This window comes from Dermacentor albipictus, chromosome 9 (genome assembly GCF_038994185.2).
Source record: "Dermacentor albipictus isolate Rhodes 1998 colony chromosome 9, USDA_Dalb.pri_finalv2, whole genome shotgun sequence".
Taxonomy (NCBI): domain Eukaryota; kingdom Metazoa; phylum Arthropoda; class Arachnida; order Ixodida; family Ixodidae; genus Dermacentor; species Dermacentor albipictus.
This window is the reverse complement of record NC_091829.1, coordinates 18,062,627-18,084,536: the sequence shown is the minus strand read 5'-3', so window position 1 is coordinate 18,084,536 and position 21,910 is coordinate 18,062,627. Positions and strand designations below refer to the sequence as shown.

The 21,910-nt window shown below is 44.2% G+C and overlaps 1 protein-coding gene across 1 annotated transcript; it reads left to right on the top strand.

Annotated features, from left to right (window-relative positions):
* The first annotated feature begins 1,514 nt into the window (after positions 1-1,514).
* LOC135903754 (inactive pancreatic lipase-related protein 1-like) lies at positions 1,515-21,698 on the top strand. The gene is made up of 10 exons (XM_070524739.1): positions 1,515-1,635; positions 3,475-3,755; positions 4,898-5,044; positions 7,148-7,256; positions 9,087-9,206; positions 11,026-11,157; positions 14,186-14,443; positions 16,829-16,943; positions 19,200-19,373; positions 21,608-21,698. The coding sequence occupies exons 1-10, from the start codon at positions 1,578-1,580 to the stop codon at positions 21,696-21,698; spliced, it is 1,485 nt and encodes a 494-aa protein (XP_070380840.1). The 5' UTR covers positions 1,515-1,577.
* The last annotated feature ends 212 nt before the right edge of the window (positions 21,699-21,910 follow it).

Genomic DNA, 21,910 nt, shown 5'->3' with positions numbered 1-21,910 from the left:
TTCAGTGTGCAACACATTTTGTTCACATAATCCTTAGGCTAGAGCATAATTAAGCGTAGGGATAATCTTAAGGATTAGATGTCTGCTTCTCATGTGCGTTTTGGACTGGGAGCGTACTCGGAACCAGACCTTCCAGGCGCTACAAGTACACTGATAAGTTGGTTAAGTAGATAAACAGGTAAACTGATTCGAATTTCAGTTTTATTGACACAGCAGCACGAAAATTAAAGCTTCTGGTGTGATAGTTTCCTTAATACCGCTATATTCCCCAGTGCAAATGTTCCAGACTTTGGGCCAATTACGCCAGCGTCTGATGTGGCGAAAATTAGAAGTACTGTACGCAATTTTCTCGTCTTCCATCATTACATGCATCTGTTCGCCAACAGCGCCAAACGGCTCTGGTAATACCTGCAGCATTATTACGTGCAGAAAAGGTCCACACTATAAGTTGCAGAAAACACGAGTAGCAGTGCGCGAACAACTAAGTGCAAAATTAGAATAATGTAAACCACTATGCAGCCCTTGAAGACCTTTAGCACGTATCGGACGTGCTAGATTATCTTGTCATTCGCTCCTGTATTTGCTGCTGTAGCCAAGACAAGTCCCCAATCTTTGGCGCCAGTGACATGTTTAATGTGTACAGTACCTTTAACTCGTAGATGACACCCAAATGGTTATATATGCGTTATAACTGCAACATAGATTCGAAGATGTTGCAATAAAGCAGACGACATATGATGCATTTGGCCCCAAAGATCCATGAATAAAACGTAACCTGCAGATACGTGCGACGCTGGGATATGTGGTTCAACAGAGCTTGCGACGGCAAACGCTGTTTACTGTCATAAGTCCTAATCCATAGGCCTCCATTGCTTATCTTAGCTGTGATCAATTGTCCAATAATACAATGGGCGTCCCCTGTGAGAGCAACTGTGCAATAGACAGTGCAATGTTCAACTTTCCCGTATAAAGGCCATCCACATGCAGCTACTTGAACGTTCTGTATTCCACTCCTTTTCTACTTATCGCAAGTGATACGATCAGTATGACAAGCGGATCACGCCACTACACGCTGGTCAATGCAAGCATAAAGGTGCATTATCTCCTGCCTATCAGACATCAACGTCAATTGTCATATACCATGGTTTCCATCGTTCGATGCTCAGGTGACTCCCCCTTGAGCGGTAGTCACGTGTGAACGCGACAAATAATGCAGCAAACAGACTAATGTCTGTGGTTAGACCAGCGCCATGAATGCACGAATTGATAAGTCGAAACTTTCGCAGCCAATGGAGGTAAGAGGATGGCCCAGGAGGATGGCCTCGAACTTTCCTGTAACGGCGCCGCAATCGCAATTATCGGCCCTCGCGTGGCAAAGAGAGCACCGAGATAACGCTATCTTCGCCTATGCACCTCTCACACGGCTTATCGTCATAGAACAAAGGCAAAATCAGTGCACTTTATCATCTGTATAGATACGTTTTAATGCTTATAATTGCGAGGTAGCCTGGTCTCACGAATCCGCCTGCAATTAGCAAGACGTTCTGGAATTGGCAGCACAGCACCAGCACCGCAGTATGTGGTCGACTGCAACCGTCTTATTTTTTTGCTGCGTTCCGATTCTCATCGGCAAAGGTATGTTTGCAAGCAAAATGAATGTGAGCCTGCCCCTTTTGACATGAGTAAGAAGGTAGTCATATTTGAGGTGTAGTGCTTGGAAACTATGAACCAGAGGGTTTAGCGGGTGCTAGGTGGGGCATCGCTTCTTAGAGCTCCACGCTAAAATTGCTAGAGACATGCAAGCGCAACAACACGGACGACCGTAGGAGGGTATAAACTTGAAGTGCCCGACAGTTGTCGAACAAGAGCTGTCGTACGAGGCAGCGTTTTGAGGAATTTAAAGTACCCTTGTGCAAACGTTGGCTTCAGTGACATTCCTTATTCAAAGACTGTTGAGTACTAAAGGTAAATCTGGCGTTCTTGCGTTTGACAAGTATATTTGAACTGGGATAGCGAAGTTGGCACCGAGCCGAGGAAACTTGCTGCTGAGAAGCAGCAAGCTTGTTTTAATTCTCCTTCTTCGATTGTCCTTCGTGTTCGGTGCTTGTGACTCGTGTGCTCTTCTGTTCGACCGCTTTGAGAGATTTTGTCTCCCTGTGCACCAGTCACTTATAACGTTCGTGAGATTTTCGGAGCGCTAAAATGCGTATTGCCTTCTATCATTTTCGAAATGAACTCAGAGGCGATTAAGTAAAATATTAATTCGTGATGTAAAGACGGATACATGCGGAGCAGTGTGGAAGTGGTTTAAACGTATATTTTTCATCGTCCTTCGTGAAAATCGGCCCTCATTTTACCTAGACCCTTCTGTCGTCACATATTCAGATTCAGGGGCCGAATTCACGCGGCCTTTTTTTGCTAAATGCACTCTGCCATTGGGCGGCCACCTTCAATAAGATCATGTCCAACAACAGGTCTGAAAAAATTTTTTTCTCACGAACAATTCTAGCGTAAGACTTTTTTTTTTGTGGATACAGGCCCAGATTCTTCATTTTTGCATGTCTTTTTCTTTTCGAGGAGAAACAAAACGCTTGGACAGGAACAAAAAAGCTGCAACATTAACACATCAACGAAAAGAACCATGGAGGACATTTCGAATGGCGCGAGTTTAGGTGAAAATTTCCGATACAGCATCAAGACGCCCCCCTAGCTGCCGCATGATGGTACCACCACCTTCCTCCATGTTTAGGCAAATATAAACTGTTTTTGCAATATTGTGAAAACGTGAGGAACATGAGGTGAGGGTAATATTTTTACCACGTACATCGAGATGCTACCTTCAACTGTAACCGTCACATTTAAAGAAACAACGAGTTTATCACGTTCGTAACACACCATCATCATCAGCAGCAGCAGCCTGTTTTTATGTCCACTGCCCAGAACGAAGCCCTCTCCAAGCGATCCCCAATTACAATTGTCTTACGCTAGCTGATTCCGACGTGCACCCGCAAATTTCCTAACTTCATCACCCCGCTTAATTTTCTGCCGACCTCAACTTCACTTCCCTTGGCACCCATTCTGTAAATGTAATGGTCCACCGGTTATCTGCCCTACGCATTACATGGCCTGTCCAGCTCTATTTATTTCCCTTAATGTCAACTAGAATATCGTATGTCCCCGTTTGCTCTCTGATCCACGCCGCTCTCCTCCGGTCTCTTAACGTTACATCTAACATTTTTCGTTCCAACGCTATTTGCGTGGTCCTCAACTTGTTCTCGGGCTTCTTTGTTAAGCTCCAAGTTTCTGCCGCATATGTTACGAGCGGTATACAATACATAGTAGCACCGGTTCGTAACCCACACCAGTCGACAATAAGAACCGACACCTGAAAAGCGATTACGTCCCTGGACCGTCTTCGGGTCTCGGGAAGGAAATCTTTTTCGAACGTCCTGCGACGCCCATTTGTCACCGCAGCGCGCGCCGAAAGGCATTGCTATGGCGAGCTCGGTTGCATGGAGATGGGCGGCGCTTTCTACGATCCCGCGCACCGTCCCTTGAACCTGGTTCCGGCGGACCGGCACGTGGTGAACACCAGGTTCCTCCTGCACAACCGACGCATCGAGCCGGGCCACATGGTACTCCTGTGGAACTCCTCCGTGGAAACGATTAGCGCCGCGCCTTTCATGAGCTCCCGGGAGACTAAGTTCCTCGTGCACGGCTACCTGGACAGGCTGTCCGTCGCCGCCTGGTTGTCAGTTAGTGATTTCTCTTTTCCCTCTTTCCCTGTTGTGTTGTGGGCACTAAGCCGATACGCTCCTAATCCCGTTCCACATTCATTACTCAGTGAGTGAAACATGTTTACAAAATAAGTTGCACTTACTATTTGAAACTCATGGGAAACAAGATTAAGTGTGCGCATAAGCCAATAATAGAATAGTGGGCAGCTGACAGACAAATCAGGGCATAGAAGCGCAAATAACGACAGACCCGCCTTTGTCCGAGTCCGTGTTTGTCCAAGCTTCAACATCATGAACAAGCCAATCCTGCCTGCTACTCCAAACAAATGCGAAATGCGAAAACATCTGTGTACTTTGAATTAGGTGGACGTTAAAGAACCCCAGGTGGTCCAAATTTCCGGAGTCCCCCACTACGGCGTGCCTCATAATCAGAAAGTGGTTTTGGCACGTAAAACCCCGTAATCTTTTTTCTCTCCTAAGAGGCGTGCATTTCCGCCGTAAGATCACGTGTTTCTAGACTGACGTCGGCCAAGCGAGTAAAAGCTTCGGCCAGTTGGCAATGCACATCGAACGAGCGATGGCCTGACCATGTCGATGCTCCATTCTCGCAGACCAGTGCACATCAATACAATGACAGTGATACAATGATAAGTGCGCGGGCCATCAGTTGCATGCTAGCTCTAAAGAATGGGGACGGATGAAATCAATGATTGGACGACCGCTCGTCTGGTCGGGAAGCAGATTCATATTAGAAAGGCAGTTAACAGAACGCTGACAAAAATGGTGTTGTCAAGGTGTTTTTGGCCGGCGTTCTGTTAGCTGTCTGCCTAATTAATATGAAGGGCACGGAGAGGGGGAACGCTTCATTGTGCGCGTGTACGACCGGATTAATGCGAATTTTATATTACAACGTTTTTTTTTTCCTATTCACAAGTCGTAAGTGATTATACCAGCGCTAGTACGCGTCTGTTATCACGACGATCGGCTCGTTGTGATCGGTACGTGATAAGAAAGGAATGACAATGAGAGGAAGGAATTGATCCGCAATGCCGGTTTAGTACGTGTCGTCTGTAGTGCTTACACTAACGCAATGATTTCGATCTTTCTCTCGCGCGTGATTGGAAACTTAGCGGTCCCTCACACACCATGTTGGATTGCAGGATATGAAGGACGCCTACCTGAAGCAGGCAGACGTCAACGTGATCATCGTCGACTGGGCCAAGGCCAACGCTGGCATCTACGAACGCGCGTGCGCCAACGCCAGGATCGTCGGGGCCGAGCTCGCGCTCTTCATCCGCAAGCTGAGGGTGGGTGTCAGTTCTGAACGGAAATGTAATTTTGTATCGAGAGTGAGAGAGAAACTTCATTCATTGAGCATTTGGATTCACGAAGCAGTTTTCACGCCACATCCATTTGGAAGCTGTAGCCAATCATCATCATCATCATCATCATCATCATCATCATCATCAACAACAACAACAACAACAACAACAACAACAACAACAACAACAACCTGGTTACGCCCACTAGGGCAAAGGCCTCTCCCATACTTCTCCAACTACCCCGGTTATGTACTAATTGTGGCCATGCCGTCCCTGAAAACTTCTCAATCTCATCCGCCCACCGAACTTTCTTCCACCCCCTGCTTCGCTTCCCTTCTCTTGGAATCCAGTCAGTAACCCTTAATGACCATCGGTTATCTTCCCTCCTCAATACATGTCCTGCCCATGCCCATTTCTTTTTCTTGATTTCAACTAAGGTGTCATTAACTCGCGTTTGCTCCCTCACCGAATCTGCTCTTTTCTTATCCCTTAACGTTACACCCATCATTCTTCTTTCCATTCTTCTTACACCCATCATTCTTCTTTCCATCATTCTTCTTCCTCAATTTAAGTAGAACCCTTTTCGTAAGCCCCAAGTTTCTGTCCCGTAGGTGAGTACTGGTAAGACACAGCTATTATACACTTTTCTCTTGAGGGATAATAGCAACCAGGGATAATGGCAATGTTCATGATCTGAGAATGCCTACCAAATGCACCCCACTCCATTCTTATTCTTCTGATTATTTCAGTCTCATGATCCGAATCCACGGTCACTACCTGCCCCAACTAGATGTATTCCCTTACCACTTCAAGTGCCTCGCTATCTATAGTGTAAACTGCTGTCCTCTTCCGAGACTGTTAAACATTACTTTAGTTTTCTGCAGATTAATTTTCAGACCCACACTTCTGCTTTGTCTCTCCAAGTCAGTGAGCATGCATTGCAATTAGTCCCCTGAGTTACTAAGCAAGGCAATATCATCAGCGAATCGCAAGTTACTAAGGTATTCTCCATTAATTCTTATCTCCACTTTTTACCAATCCACGTCTCTGAATACCTCCTGTAAACATGCTGTGAATAGCATTGGTGAGATCGTATTTCCCTTTTGGTCACGCATGTTTTACAGACAGGTTGGCAAATTAAAAAAGTATTTCGTCCGCTATAGTATACTATAGGCACATGTTCTTGATGTGTTCAGATATAAGAAACGCGCCCCATGAGTCGAGCTCACGTATGCAGCTTTCTTATTTTACTTAGCAGAAAACTGCATTTGTCAAACATTCCAACTCTATAGCGAAACTGGTGCCAGATAGATGGTCCAATGTATTTACAGGCTATTGTAACCGGTGCTGTTGCAGAAGGCTAAACCGGTTGTTTTCTATCAAACTCTGTTTATAAACATAGAAAGGGCCTTATTTGTAGGAGCGCCCACGGCGCACTTGCGCCGTCGGCGTCGGCGTTGTCGTGATGCCATGCTATCGACAGCGCATGCGCGGTCCGTGTGTGGAGGATTTGGCAGGCTTCGAGAGACGTGCACTGCGTTTGATTACTACAATAGCGACGACTCCAAAGTGCACACACCTTCACGCTCCACTCAATCGGCTCGATTGTAGCCAGGGCGGACGTAATGTTCTTTCAGAGCTGCTGCCATGAGGGTCGTGCGCACAAACAATGGCGTTCCTACTGGGCAGCTGAGCGACACTTGTCTGAGCAGTAGGGACAGTAAAATGCAAGCTAAACTTAAATAATCCTTTCATTGGATGCTGAAAAACCGCCGTCGGTTTTCCTTCCGTCTCGTCTCGGCCACTGTCGAGGTGCGATGCCTCCAACGCTGCTGGCACCCTCCTAACCACGTCAGCGTTTGCAGACACCTTCAGCGCAAGGACTAACCTTGCTATAGCTCTTCAATGCGTCGTATTCGAGAAAACGAAGCATTGGAAATAAGGAAAAGGAAGCAAATTAAACAAAGGTTGAATCGAATCAAATTGAAACGGAGAACATTTTACATATACACTTTCCAGTAGCCCAGTATGTGGTCCTGCCCGCAGGCCGTTGCTTGATATGCAGCGATCTGATGCACTGATTTACAGGAGGCGTTCGGCGCCGACCCGAGGTCGATGCACATAATCGGCCACAGCTTGGGCGCCCACGTTGCCGGTTACGCGGGCGCCAACACCACCAACCTCGGGAGAATCACGGGTGAGTGACGAAGACGGCAAGTTCGACAATGATTGCCAAAGAAGATTCAAAATTATCGCAAATATTGCAAGTAACTGCAATTAAGGTAAATAATTGCAATATCACGCTTTCAAAAAAGAAAAATCACGCTCGTTCCTTTACATGCGAGTGAAAATTACATTCGGTGGCCTAGTTGGGGAATGCGATAAGACAAAGTCTAAAATGTAATTACATTCTGGGATCTTAAGCATCAAAACCGCAATTCTATTATGAGGTACGGCCGTAGTGGGGCAGTCCGGATTGGCTTTGACCACCTCGGGTTCATACGTGCACCTAAGTGCAGGAGTGCTTTCGCATTTCGCGCCCATCGTAATGCTGCGGATACTGCCGCTATTGAACTAGCGAATTCGAGCTCACCGGCGAAACGCCGTAGCCACTAAGCTGCCGTGGCGGAACGTAACGTTCTCTAAACGGCGCAGTGCGCGCGTGAATCGGGTGGTCATGCTCTCCCGTACTTTCTCCTATATGCTATTGCGCAGGTTCAAAGCCGGCTCGGATTGCTTCTCTTCAATTATCTTAATTACACTCTACGTTGTCGTAGGCATTACGACATGATGGCGATCATTAATAACCCCGATGATTGCGTAATCTTCAGGGAAATAATATGTGACACTGATATATCTTCTCTTCAATCCGACCTTAACGCTATTTCTACTTGGTGCCAATCATGGTCAATGGAATTAAATATCAAAAAATGTAAATTTATGCGCGTGTCCAGAACTTCTAACCAGCTTCCTTCTTACTGCGTTAATAATCACCCCTTAGACCCTGTTTCCTCCTACAAATATCTTGGTGTCCATATTACTAGAAACCTCTCGTGGTCCATGCACGCTTCTTACGTAATTAAAAATGCTAACCGCATGCTGGGATACCTAAAACGCAATTTTACTAAGGCACCGTCTTCCCTAAAATTAATGTTATACAAGTCACTAGTCCGCTCAAAACTAGAGTACGCCGGAGCAGTTTGGGATCCCTTTCAGAAACACCTAATTCACTCTTTAGAAATGGTACAAAATAACTCTGCTCGTTTCGTTTTTTCTAATTATAACCGAACTGCCAGCATTTCTGTAATGAAATTAAACCTTGATTTGCCATCTTTAGCCTCTCGCCGTAAAGGCCTTAGACTTTCACTTTTTCATAAGATATTTCATCATCCTTCACTTCGCGACGAACTAATCTCCCCTCCTCAATACATTTCATCAAGGTTAGATCACAATAACAAAGTTGGAATTACATTATGCCAAACCAATGTCATGTCTCATTCATTCCTTCCGCGAACATCTGCCGAGTGGAATCGCCTACCAGCCTGCACCGCTACTATTGTTGACCATCAGCACTTCACGGCAGTATTAGATAGCATTGTATAAACAGGAGCATTTCATTCGTGTTTTTGTACTACCAATTGTATTACTGTTCTTGTTTTGTATTACCGGAACACTGTATTACTGCACTGCCTGTACCGTATTTACTTTTATTGACCAGCACTCCAGGAACACTCAAATAACATTGTATAACCGAGAACCATGTATTTCTGTACTATTAACTATTTTGCTGCACTGTACTTTTTTTTTGTATTTGATGTAACCACTCCCCTCTTTAATGCCTCTGGCCCTGAGGGTACACGAAATAAATAAATAAATAAATTGCCGGGATGCTACCATACACTACCACAGCGATGACGACTCCCGATAATGAAGCTCCACAGTTGCTGTACTGCATGCCGCTGCATCTGCAAAACGACAAATCTTTAACTGTTGCACACAGTTCCACATTCTCGCTTCCTGTACGCAGCCCTGGATCCTGCTGAACCGAACTTCCAGAAGATGCCTCCCGAAGTACGCCTGGACCCCACAGACGCCGAGTTCGTGGACGCAATCCACACAGATTCTCATCCGTATCTCACCAAGTTGTGTAAGCATTTGCGTTTTTTTACAGCTCTGAATAGAACGGGATAAAAATATCGCGGTGCTCATACGTTGAGAACAGAATGGCCAAGCCAGGAATAGCCTGCAGGATGTAGACGCATGTGTGGTCGGAGGGGGTCGATAACCTGTGGTTGCCGATTGTTGCGATATTTTTACGCTGCGCCTGGCTTGAGTGGCGTGCCTCTATGCGACGCTCGATATTAGCTACAGCCGAATCGGTCCACATCGGTTGCGTAGGTGTGACATGATAAGGGTTCCTGTGGCGCGTGTACTGCTCAATATTTTTTACGAAGGAGTACTTAATGGATAGGCTTCCCACCACTAATTACTCACAGGAAAAAAAAAATCTGTAACGGAAGTTACGTTGAAGTCCTGTTGAAGGAGTACAGTTACAGAAAATTATGCAGCGATAACAGTGCTGTATATGGATCATGTTTCAGAACCACAAATAAAATAATATCGCTTATTCGCCATGCTGTTGGGTTTCGGTTGACCATAGGTGACGTTGGAGGCATGTAAAAAAATACGTGGTTTTACGTGCCAAAACAACGATCTGATTATGAGGCATGCCGTAGTGGGGGATTCCGGAAATTTGGAACACGTCGGGTTCTTTAACGTGCACCTAAATCTAAGTACAAAGGTGTTTTGGCATTGCATCCCCATCAAAATGCGGCCGCCGTGGCCGGGATTCGATCCCACGACCTCGTGCTTAGCAGCTGTATGCTTGTATACACCAACAAGTAGACAGCAGTAGTAGATTGTAACGCCACTTTAATTCACAAATAACCCCGAGATAAGAGAAGCACATCGATAGAAAAATATCGTATTATAGAAGCTCACACAATGCGGTCGCATTACAATTACTCCTGTGAATCATGAGGGTAAGTGAAGTATATTATTATTATTATTATTATTATTATTATTATTATTATTATTATTATTATTATTATTATTATTATTATTGCTTTGCTCCCTAGCTTTCTACATTCCGTCTTTATACACGCCATCATGGACTTTGCAAATTACTAAAAAGCTCAGCTCTCTGGCGTTCCCGATTCGCAGACGTAACGCATACAATGAAATTCTCTCCTTTGACAAGCACGAGACCGATTTGAATGAAATACATACCATCTTAAAGGTATTAACTGCTTTGGGTAGATTTGCGCAGTCTCCGGATCTTTTCAAACCATTAACTAAAATTGTAAAGTCAAAATAAATTTTTCGCTAAACAGTAATCGTTACGACTGTAACTTCACAACAAAATTGCAGTTTCATACATTGGTTTAAGCTCAATCACCATTATGTACATGGAGTTTTTTGTTGTTGTTGTCATTTGTTTTGTTTTTAAACTTGCGTAACTGAGCTAGCACCTTCACGTAAACTGTAAGATAGCATGAGAGGCAGTTTAAAAAATGCCATATTTATTCTTTTCAGGACTTACGAAGATTTATGTTTCGAGTTTCGATTAGCCCAATTATGAAATTTCTATTCTTTTTTTGCTTGCAACGGAGGTCAATAATTAATCACCAGCAAAAGTCAAATGTCTACTTGTGCAGTCATTATAATCAAGCTAGATCTTCTTTTCTTTTAGTGCCAAACTTTTCATTCAATTAGATTCGCAGTTGTCGCGGTATGAGAGAATCTCAGTGTTTTCACCCGTATTTGAATACCACCTATTAGAGAAACGGAAAGAAATTAAGGGGTGTGCATAACTGGATCGTTTGCTTTCTTAAGTGGCTGCAACTTTACATCCAGACTGTTTTCAGCTGCACCACCTTGCTGTCATCACCTTGACTCCCATGCAGGGCGCAGCGAAGGCATGGGAATGTGGGACCCCGTCGGCCACGTCGATTTCTACCCTAACGGCGGCGAGTACATGCCAGGCTGCGAGAGCGTGAACCGAGTCTGGAAGATATTCACTCACGGCCTCATCAAAGGTGTACCCATCAGCGAGAGCAGTTTGTGGGTAATTCGGCGGTGGCTCCGAAAAAAAAGAAAGAAACAAGCTATGGTGTTTGTCGTATGCGAACTAGAAAATATCGGAGACATTAACATTTGAATGAATGAATGTTTGATTTTTAATGGCGCAAGGGCCAAGTATGGCCAAAGAGCGCCATGTCCATGGTAATGGGTTCGCAATATACTTAATGAGTTCTATGGAGTTGGGGCGATGTGGCTGTAAAGGGGCTATAAAAACTAGTCGCTCTAAAGTACGTAAAATCTGTATAATAAGAATATGGCGATGGCGTATGACGTGTGCTATGAACATTAAGATGCATTTAAAAAGAATGATACGATGCGTAAAAATATATTAGGTTATAAGATCGGCTAGAGCACTACTGCCTCCTTAGAGCCCTTGAAACGCAAGGGTCTGGAGGCATGTGCTATGCAACACAATTATCGCAGCGGCATCCTCTGGAACGAGGGTGCTCTACGAATGTAATGGGCTTTTAACATGTAGGGCAACGTCATTTACGAAATTGAGGACTGCCTTGATTTTTAACATTTGAACATTTGAATTGTGGTGGAATCTTGATATTAATCTTCATAACGCTGCGCGGGAAACAGCTGAGCGCGAAAGAGTATCTCGTATACTGTTAACCTGTAGTAATTCGAAGTTATTCTAAAGAGTAAGAAAAATTCAGCAGATTCAACAAACACGTTGGAACCTATGATAACCGAAACTTTCATAAAGTGGTTAATTAATTTCTTTGTAGCTAAATGCGATGCGACCTTTATTTTCATTACATGCAACGTGTAACCCCCACGCATTGTATATGTCTGTGCACTGCGCTGGTCACAACTTAAATGTTATGCCATGTTTTTGGTTTTTTTTAATGCACTACACCTCTCATAAGCTGTGCCGAAATGCAAACATCAGTTCAAGCGGGTGCTTACTCTCAGAGGTCCGAAACTTAGCTTTCGCTATGTGCACCAGTGCACTTACGTTATAAGTAGACTTCTTGTCTCTTTTAAGGGTAAGTAAGTAAGGGTAAGCTAGAGCTGATCAGATACATGTGAAATGCAGAAATACTCTCATACAGAAGCTATATGCTTAGCTGATTTAAACTCAATTGCTTGCACTCGAAAGAAGAAGACAATTTAAATACTTCTACAGCAGCTTTTGCTAGAGACCCTCATTTTATAAAGAAATAAAGAAATCGAAAATTTTTTTTTTAATGAAAAGAAGTAAGTGCTAGGGGTTGAATTCCGCGATGGATAGTGACATCGCATTCAGCAATGAAGTGCAGGTTAGAGTAGAATTGTGAAGGATAAGACAATATGGTTGATCCCTCTCTCATGGGAATCTGTAGAACACGAAAGTTAAACGCGTCTTCAAGCTTCTCCAATCCATATTCGTTGTGGTTGATAAGAGCAAGTTCTCTTGATCGATTTTTTTTTTATAAAAGTGTACCGACACTTCTATACCACGTTTTTGTTACAGAAAGGATATGGTCGATTGTAGAATATATTTTTTTCGAAACCTACAGGAAACACAAGCAATACAGACATTCGTCTGTAATTGGAAACATCTTTTTGGCTTCCTTTCTTATATAAAGCCTCCACACGAGCTACTTGCATTTTGGAAGGGAAAATGCCCGTTGAATTATATAGTGTAAATATTTTTGTCAGCAGCTGAGAAATTTTATCGATTACATACTTGGCTCGGCTTACTTGCAGCTCCACAGCACCGCAGCTACAGCTGTTTTCCAGCCCCCCCCCCCCCCCCCCCCCCCAAAACCGCACAAACTTCAGATTCTACTGTTGCTAAAAAATGGTGTTTACATTATCTGGATCTGATATTGTGTAGCATGCGCCTGGCCCAGCGTCAAAGTCTCTGTACCCAACGTAGTCGTTAAAGACGCCCACCATAAGATCACCATTGGCTAATCCCCCACCAGTGAGAGTGAGTGAGTGAGTGAGCGAGCGAGCGAGTGAGTGAGTGAGTGAGTGAGAGTGAGTGAGTGAGAGTGAGTGAGTGAGTGAGTGAGTGAGTGAGTGAGTGAGTGAGTGAGTGAGCGAGTGGGTGAGTGAAAGAACTTTATTAGAGGTCCGGCGTGGACACGAACTCATCGCGCACCCGGCCAGTCCCACGTCGGGACCGGCAGGTCTAGCCCACCGGCCCGGTCGAAAAAAATTGCTTTCCTAGTGTGGGGCTGTACGCAGAAGCGAGTCCAACTCCTCCTTGCTGAATTTGGAGTATCCCGACCCGCACTCCCAGGGCATGTGTGCTAGAGTGGAGGTCGGCCCGCAGGACGGGCAGGCGTCGTCACGATATACGTTGGGTTAAACTTCGTGTAGAACGGCCAGACACTGATATGTTCCGGTCTGTACAAGTCTAAGAGAAACGGCTTGCGCCCTATTCAACTTGGGGTGAGGGGATGGAAATACTCTTCTAGACATCCCCCCCCCCCAGTAATATTTCTGTAACCGATTCCTCTTTCTCTCTCCCTCTCACAAGCGAATTCAGCTTGTTCTGTAATACACCTGTTTCTGTAGAGGAGGAAGAAAATAGATGAACGTAATACATTTCATTTGGCTTGTTAAGTTCTTTACCTAAAGCATTTCGAAACCGCTTAAACGCAATTGTGTCTACTTCGCTACGCCGTACGCATAAACTTCAGAAGTATTCGAACTTTTTTGTTAATTTCGCGTGATGGCTCGCGCGCCATTCATGGCTTTCGACAGCCTTTCATCTTTTTCCAGACGTTCGGAAATAAAATTTACTTTTTGTGCACTGCCGAGGAAGAACATACACACTCACACACACACACGCACACACACGCACACGCACATCATAAGGTCGATAACTATCACTATAAGTCGATAGCTCATTTTGGGTAACATTTTCCGACAAAAGAAAGGTGTATACCTGTATTCGAATGAGTACGTTGATCGCGTTAAGAATACAGCCTCTATTTTTCTTAATGCCGACGCGTCCCCCCCTTGCGTCGTCCGCACCAGGTGTCCGCGACGTCCTCAGCTGCAACCACCAGCGCGCCATCAAGTACATGCTGGAGTCGATCTCGAACCAGGACTGCCTGCCGCTCGCCTATGAGTGCCCTTCCATCGAGGCGTACGAATCGGGACAATGCTCCGATTGCGGCGCGGATGGCTCAAAGTGCGCAGCCATGGGTGAGCGCGCTGTGGAGTGGAAACGCTTCAAGAAGAACGAGCCGACGCGAATGTTCACCGTCACCAACGCTCACAGCAAGTTCTGCGGTAAGTGAACTCCCCTTGGTGGGCAGCTTGGCGAGTTAGGAATGATTTTGTGAAAGAGAGTGTGCGAATATTCGAAACTTAAAATACGACTCGATGAGTACTCATTCGATTCGGGAATCCATTATTTGAAATCGCGCAACATTAGTTTCTGTTCGAGTATAAGAGATGACAATGCTATGTTTAATATCCCTGATAACAAGTTCCAGGGGAGAGATGACGATGCAAGATAGGGCTGTTCCGAGCGACGAATCGTTCCTTTTTATTGTGCTGTTTATTCTTCTTGGATGCACCGACAAATGTCGTGTACGTGTGAACTTTTCATGCTCTTCGTTTCATAGTCTGGTGCGCACCATTTAGTTAAGTCATTCATCCCGTTTTCTTATCGTCACACACACACACACACACACACACACACACACACACACACACACACACACACACACACACACACACACACACACACACACACACACACACACACACATATATATATATATATATATATATATATATATATATATATATATATATATATATACACATACATACATATATACGCAGTCAAAATGAGGCCGCCGTGAAGGCGCATTACCTGTATAGTCTTTTTGTCTCTGCGCCTGAAATCATATCATTATGTGAAAATAAAAGAAGAGAGTTGAATTAATGCGGCTGTAGGAGCTCGACGGTGGTGTCACAGAGTAACCGTTTCCTGAGCGAGCACAGGGGGCAGACAACTAGCACTTAATAGTCATCAGACATTCAATAAGAATGTCTCGCTTTTAGGCCAGCCTATATACGAGTCTGTTGTCGCCCCTTTGGCGACTCAGTTTACTACTTAACCAGTCTCACCATATTTGCATCGTTCTTAAACTAGCTGGGGTGGTCTATTATTTTTTTCCTTCAACGAACACAACACTGTGCGGGAATCTGGTGACATGCTGTTCCCGCGTTTCCTTACTGTCGTTGTCATGGCGCGCCAGGTAACAGAAATATGTTGTTTCGCATTTACAGGCTTCTCGATTGTTTAGATGTCCAGTTGCGAACTGCATTGCACACATTTACCAAATTATGTACATAATCCTAATTTTGTTTTATCGAGAACTCCGCACAAGCGTTATATATATTGCTTTGTTTAAAAATGAAGACACCATTCGCTCTATACAATATCTGTCGGTAATTTTTCTCAAATATTGGATTGGATTCGAAGGTATCAGTATTCGAGATCCCTACTTAAAATGAATCTTACAAGTGTCAACACGCAAACTTAGGAACGTTCCCGTGAATGTAAAATACAAGCTGCTATGTGAAAATTTCCCCGGTGTATAGTTCGTGACACATATTCGGCGAGCGTAATTATATGTCCAAATATCACTGAAAGTGGCGATATCAAGAGAAAAGTTAAAGCAGTACGACTACGTAACGTCCAAAAACGGCGCGTGACCTCGAGTGACCTCGTCGAACATGCACAAACACCAATCCGCAAGATGGAACTGGGAGAGTGCTTGTGGCAAAACAAAAGAGGCTCACATCACACCCTACTCAGAAGTGTGCGCATATTCAGGCCTTGACGTCTCGGAACTGCTTTAACAAAGCACTTCTATATTTGGAAATAAGCGTTTGTCCTCTCCAACATGTTCGTGCGGTCACGACTACGAGGATGTACCACCTATACTCCTCGAATATCCGAAAAACACTGCCCAAAGACGGCCGCCGAGAACAAGAACTCCGTTCACGTGATTCACGTCGGAACTTTGTTTACTTGATTCAGAACCAACTTTTTTTTCACTTGCCAAAGTGTTAGACCCACGCCCACCAAAAGTACTACACCACAAATCATTCAAAGCACTGCAACGCTTCATTGAAGAGGCTGGCATCTCTGTCGAACATCGACTTTACCGCTTCTTGTGTAATGTTGTCGCATTCGTGCGTATTTGTTTCAGCAAGAACTTTGTTTCAACAACAACGCTTCGAGAGAACCTTTTACGCCAATTGTAGATAGATATTCTTCCGTTGTATTAGAATATTGCCTAATGCAAGAATTTATACGTTTATTTTTATTTTTACATCCCATTTTAACCAAGCAAAAAGGGGTATCCGTCGTTAGAAAACGGCGATAACTCCTGTATTTTTCACCCCAATAGAACAAAACTTGAAAAGTCTGGACACATTATTCAAGCACGCTCCCGTTCATCCTCAACTATTGAGTTCCTGCCTATGTTTGCGCGCTGTCCAGTCATCTTGTTTTTTTTTCTATATATACTTTGTCGTCTTGTATTACCCTTGACTGAGAGGGGATTAATGCTTGTAAGAAATAACGAGCTGATCTCGTTTAAACATTTATTTGCGTAAAATACTTACTTTCTGACCAGTCTCATTGCGTTTCAGCGTTCCAGTATGCAGTTACGCTAACTACTGGCAAAAAAGTACAATATGCCAACGGCAGGGGCGTCGTTTTCCTGCGAGAAGAAGGCCAAGACGCGAGCATTCACGTCAACAAAGAGTAAGAGTCATCATTTGCCACTATAAGCGGTGTTGCCAACTTTTTCTTGAGCGTGTTTTTAAATTGAGGCCAAGGAGCGTTAAATTTTCGCTAAATTCTGCTGGAATGCCACTAAAATTATCCCTAATACTTTTGAGTGAGTTTTAAACAATATAGGTTGTTTGGAGCACCCTAGTACTGGCTAACAAGGCGTAAAGCAGCTACCGCAACTTTTCACGTGCGGTGTCCGCACAGGTAAATAATAAACAAGTAAATTGACCACAACTTTTACGTTTTTAGAGCACGAAAAGGGACGGGAGACAGAAGTACGACGCAGACAGAGCGCTGAATTCCAATAATTGTTAAAAAAAAAAACACTTGTTGGAAGTTAGAGCTGTGTCCGTGTCGTACTTCTGTCTCTCATCCTTTTTCGTGCGCTAAAAACGTAACAGTTATGGAATACCAACATGCCCAAACCTACGCTCTTTAAATTGACCAGCAAGGTGTACACGACTTTTACTTTACCAATAGGATTATAAATCAGCGGACAATGACAGCTTGCGTTCCCTGTTGACCTTCAAACAGGAAGGTCAAAATTCCCGCCTGGTTTCATAAGAACACGGCAACCTTGTGCTGAATTGACAAAGCTTTTCGTTCGTAAGCTATATTTGCTAATGGCTGGCCGCCTTCACTATTATAATGTGCAGGATCAGGATTGGCTGGAATTTTCTCTTACGAAAAATTTTAGCATAAGAGCTTTTTGTGAATAGGGGCCCTGATTTTTCTAGCTCGAGTACACACTTGGTCCTGGTTATGTCTAAAATATTTCTGGTGTTCGGCGCTCGCGAAAGGAGAACGAAATTCTGCGACACGCGCAGAGTGCATGATGTTCTACAGCGAAGTTGCATATGGCTAGTCGATTTGTCCGCCCATCCGTCTGTCGCCTGTACGCCGAAAACTCCTCCGGTGCTACCCCATGCGCATGCGCAAAAAGAAAACAGAGAAAGAGAGGCGCGCGATTGGCTGCGCCAGTAATGACGTCGTTGCTCTCCGTCACAGCCGAGCGCGCGTGCAACAGTTTCTCTCCGGCTCTGAAATGGGTAGGCCTCGCGTCAAACGTACTCCCGAGGAGCAGGCAGCTTTCGATCAGCAACGCCGCGAGCAGAACCCGGGACGAGCTGCAGCCCAGGCACAAGAACAGGCTCGTGCAGCCGAGCGCAAGCAGTAACTGCGTACCGAGGATCCGGTAGCCTACCAAGCCCTCGTTGGTGATGAACCGTCGGGATTAACCCACTGATAAACACCGGGGCCGCACGTTAAAGCGTCTCTGGTTAACCATGGGCACGGAGTGCTTGTGCAGGCATTTTCAAAACAGCGAATACAGTCGCGTGCCGCACCGCACAGCCAATTTCGGTCGCCCACTTGTAGCTTTAGAACTATAAAGTGCGTACTAATAATTCAGTTCTGAGGCAACTATCTAAACTTACGGGTCGCTACAATGTTGCCGAGGTGTTCTGCCGTGTCTTTAAGAAATGCCGATGAACAGACAAGAAACGTGCTAAATCTAGCAACAAGATTGCTAAAATGGTAGCACTGATTACAAGCGAATCGAGGGCGAAGTAATTGAGTACGGAGGTATTGTCACTAGTTGAGAGGGTGCTTTATTGAAGCGCCCTGTAAGCAGTTTGCGGTCACTCAAAAGGCAGTGCACTATTGTTCGAAGCCAGATCAGAATGTCTCATAAGCTGTGCTGCAGAAAACAACTTATATATATATATATATATATATATATATATATATATATATATATATATATATATATATATATATATATATATATATATATATATATATATATATATATATATATATATATATATACACGTGATCAGCGTACGAAACTAGCACATAAACTATAAGCCCTTATGGATAGTATGTCGCAGTGTCTATGCAGAGGTGAGTAAGGACGTAGTAGCGCTGCCCGAGGCCTTAGACCTTAAGGATAATACGGGGAAGGTTAATGAATCTGAAAGGAAAGAGAGAGTGAATAGCAATGATAATAGAATACAATGAGTGAAATTACGTTAGGGAACAGCGAAATACGGGTGGATCGCTGGTGGAGCAAGAGCAGGGATTTTTAAAAAATATATCAATATTTGGGCAATAAATGTCTGTCGGGCGCTATGGACATATCTATGTAGTTATTTGTACAAATTATATAAAATATGTTAGGCTTCCGACGCGGAAGTCGACAATAAAACTGCCTTCCATATGCAGGCCAATCGATTTCCATCCACATCGAAACTACACATTCTTGGTTTCGTCGTCAACCCCAATAACCGAACACAGTAGGCTGTTCATGGAATACAGGACGACCCAATTACTGTTCAGCTACAACATTCCCATGATTCAAGTCTCCATTCGACCGATGACGTCACCATTTACGGAAAGGTAAGAGTAAAAAAAGTTAAATTATGGGGTTTTACGTGCCAAAACCACTTTCTGATTATGAGGCACGCCGTAGTGGAAGACTCCGGAAATTTCGACCACCTGGGGTTCTTTAACGTGCACCTAAATCTAAGTGCACGGGTGTTTTCGCATTTCGCCTCCATCGAAATGCGGCCGCCGTGCCCGGGATTCAATCCCGCGACCTCGTGCTCAGCAGCACAACACCATAGCCACTTAGAAAGGTAAGAGTAGCTATGTGTTATGGCAATGTCTTATCGAGATTATTTGAGGGTTTGTTAACAGAAACGTCTAATTGTATTCAAACGTAAACGAGCTCATGGACTTACGTAAACATTTCTCGCACGAGAAGTGCGTAATTGCGTGAAAATACGGTGAAATACATGACGTCACTAAAACGCCGTGACTTCCGCTCTTTGGGCGCAAGTTCACTTCCCGTAAAAGGAATGTTTAGTCGACAACAGGTCTACACTGCGTGGGCGTTGCCTTTTTATTTTACATTTACCGCTACAACCATTCATAAAAGATGATGACCTTACCTTTGGTTCCGGCTGCTATAGAGAAAGAGAGAGAGAATCTTCAACACAAAACCGTAGATGTTAGACTATAGCTGAAAGCTTGTCCTGCTACTGTATGTGTTAACAGACAAATATGATACACGCAGTTATCACACACGATTGCGCATACGGCATATAAATCCACAGACACTGCTCATATAGTCTCCTGCTTTGCGAAGAACCGTGTGAAGCTTTTTGAAAGAAGATAACCAGAACAGGGGGCAATGCAATGTTCAGCTCTTGCAGTGATACGTACGTGTCCCGAAAAGTAACAGCGCTTAACAAGGACATAGGCAAAGAAGGACACGACACTTTCCCTATGTCCTTGACTGCTTAGCGCTGTTACTTTTCGAAACATGAATTATCACCAACTCGCACAAGTTTCCCTTCTTGCAACGATAACACTGGGAATAATCTGCATAGTAGTCTGCTTTTGTCGTTTAAGATAACACGGGAAATTACGAAGTGCCTATAAGCGAAGTCTGGGCTCACTTCATCAATGCATGTTACGCCGACGCTTGTGTGGCGAAGGACGTTATCTCCGTACGTTGCATCCCGAGAGAACTTCCAGTGTGGTCGCAAGCCACGTATTGCTCCGCCCCGCCCCCTTTTTCTTTAATCAGTGACTTTCAGTAAGTTTTCTGCGAATCTTGTACAACAACGCGCAACCATGCAAGTATTTCTGAACTCGATGCTGCCACCAGTTCTGAACGAGCGTATTCAATAAGTCGCTCGATATCCAGCATCATTTGTATGTCGTACAGGATTGGTTGAGCACTGTCGCAGTACCTGTAAGGCACATGGTACCAGGAACAAGGTGTAGAAACTTTTGACAGACACCTATACGTACGATTCTGTGCGTATAATAATGAACCTTGATAAGTATTTTGCGACTAAAACGCAGGTGTGCGGAACCTATCAGCAAATTTTAAACTCAAAGTACTTATAGCAGTGTGGTACAACGCACTCATAAGTAATTCCCCGTCTGCAGGAAACTTCGATGTCACTCAATAAACTGATGGAGGGTTGCCAATATAATGTTCAGGCAGAAATATGCCTGGAAATTATTTGGAAAAGAATCTGTAAACACTTTTTTTCTTGCATAATCAAGGTATGATTAGAATTAATGAATGGTTTAAGGCCCGCAGTCTAAAAAAAGCCTGGAACAAGCATATCGAAGCGAGTGCATTGGATGGATAAGCTGTGGAACTGTTTTCCCAATCCCAAAGCCAAACTCTTCCAATTTGCAATTCCTTAAACACGAACTTTCATATCTCTATCTCTCTGCCTCGCTTTTCTATCTTAAAAAAAAGCTATTTAATAAACACAAGGGGTTTTCAACATCGTGAAGTTCATAAACTCCACGATCTCGTTTAGGAACTCAACGCAAAAAAAAAAGGAAGAAGCTGGTCACCGGCTGGCGCCAACATGACGGTATGCACTATGATGTCATCAACATTTCACGACAACGAGAATTATTGAATGAAGCTACCTGTTCGAGCAGTAACGCTTTGCATTTGCTTTGCAGCATCGAAATTATCCCACACCTTAGCACTCGCAACTTACATAGTATCCACTTTCTAGTTTTCATTATTGTTCTTGTGTTTGATTCGTCTATGTGAAGCACTCCTATTCTTGACATGCAGTTTTTGCCTCTTTCAGCGAAGCTCTAGAGAAAACATTCCGCAAGTGCTCGGCGTGGAACCCTGCAGGAATCGCAACACACATCCCTGTGGCATTAAATGATTGCTAGAGTCACTTTGCTGTCCATTATTCTGCAGAAGACATACTAAGTGCGCACGCACGTAAAGCGTAGAGCTTCTCGAGCATAACTCATACCCTGAAACTAAGACAATGGCTATAACCAGTCCGTGAATGTTAAACATAACAAAATGCACATCAAGTATATCCCTAAATGCTACGACGGAACGACATCTAGCATCGCTTATTCACACTCTACGCGCT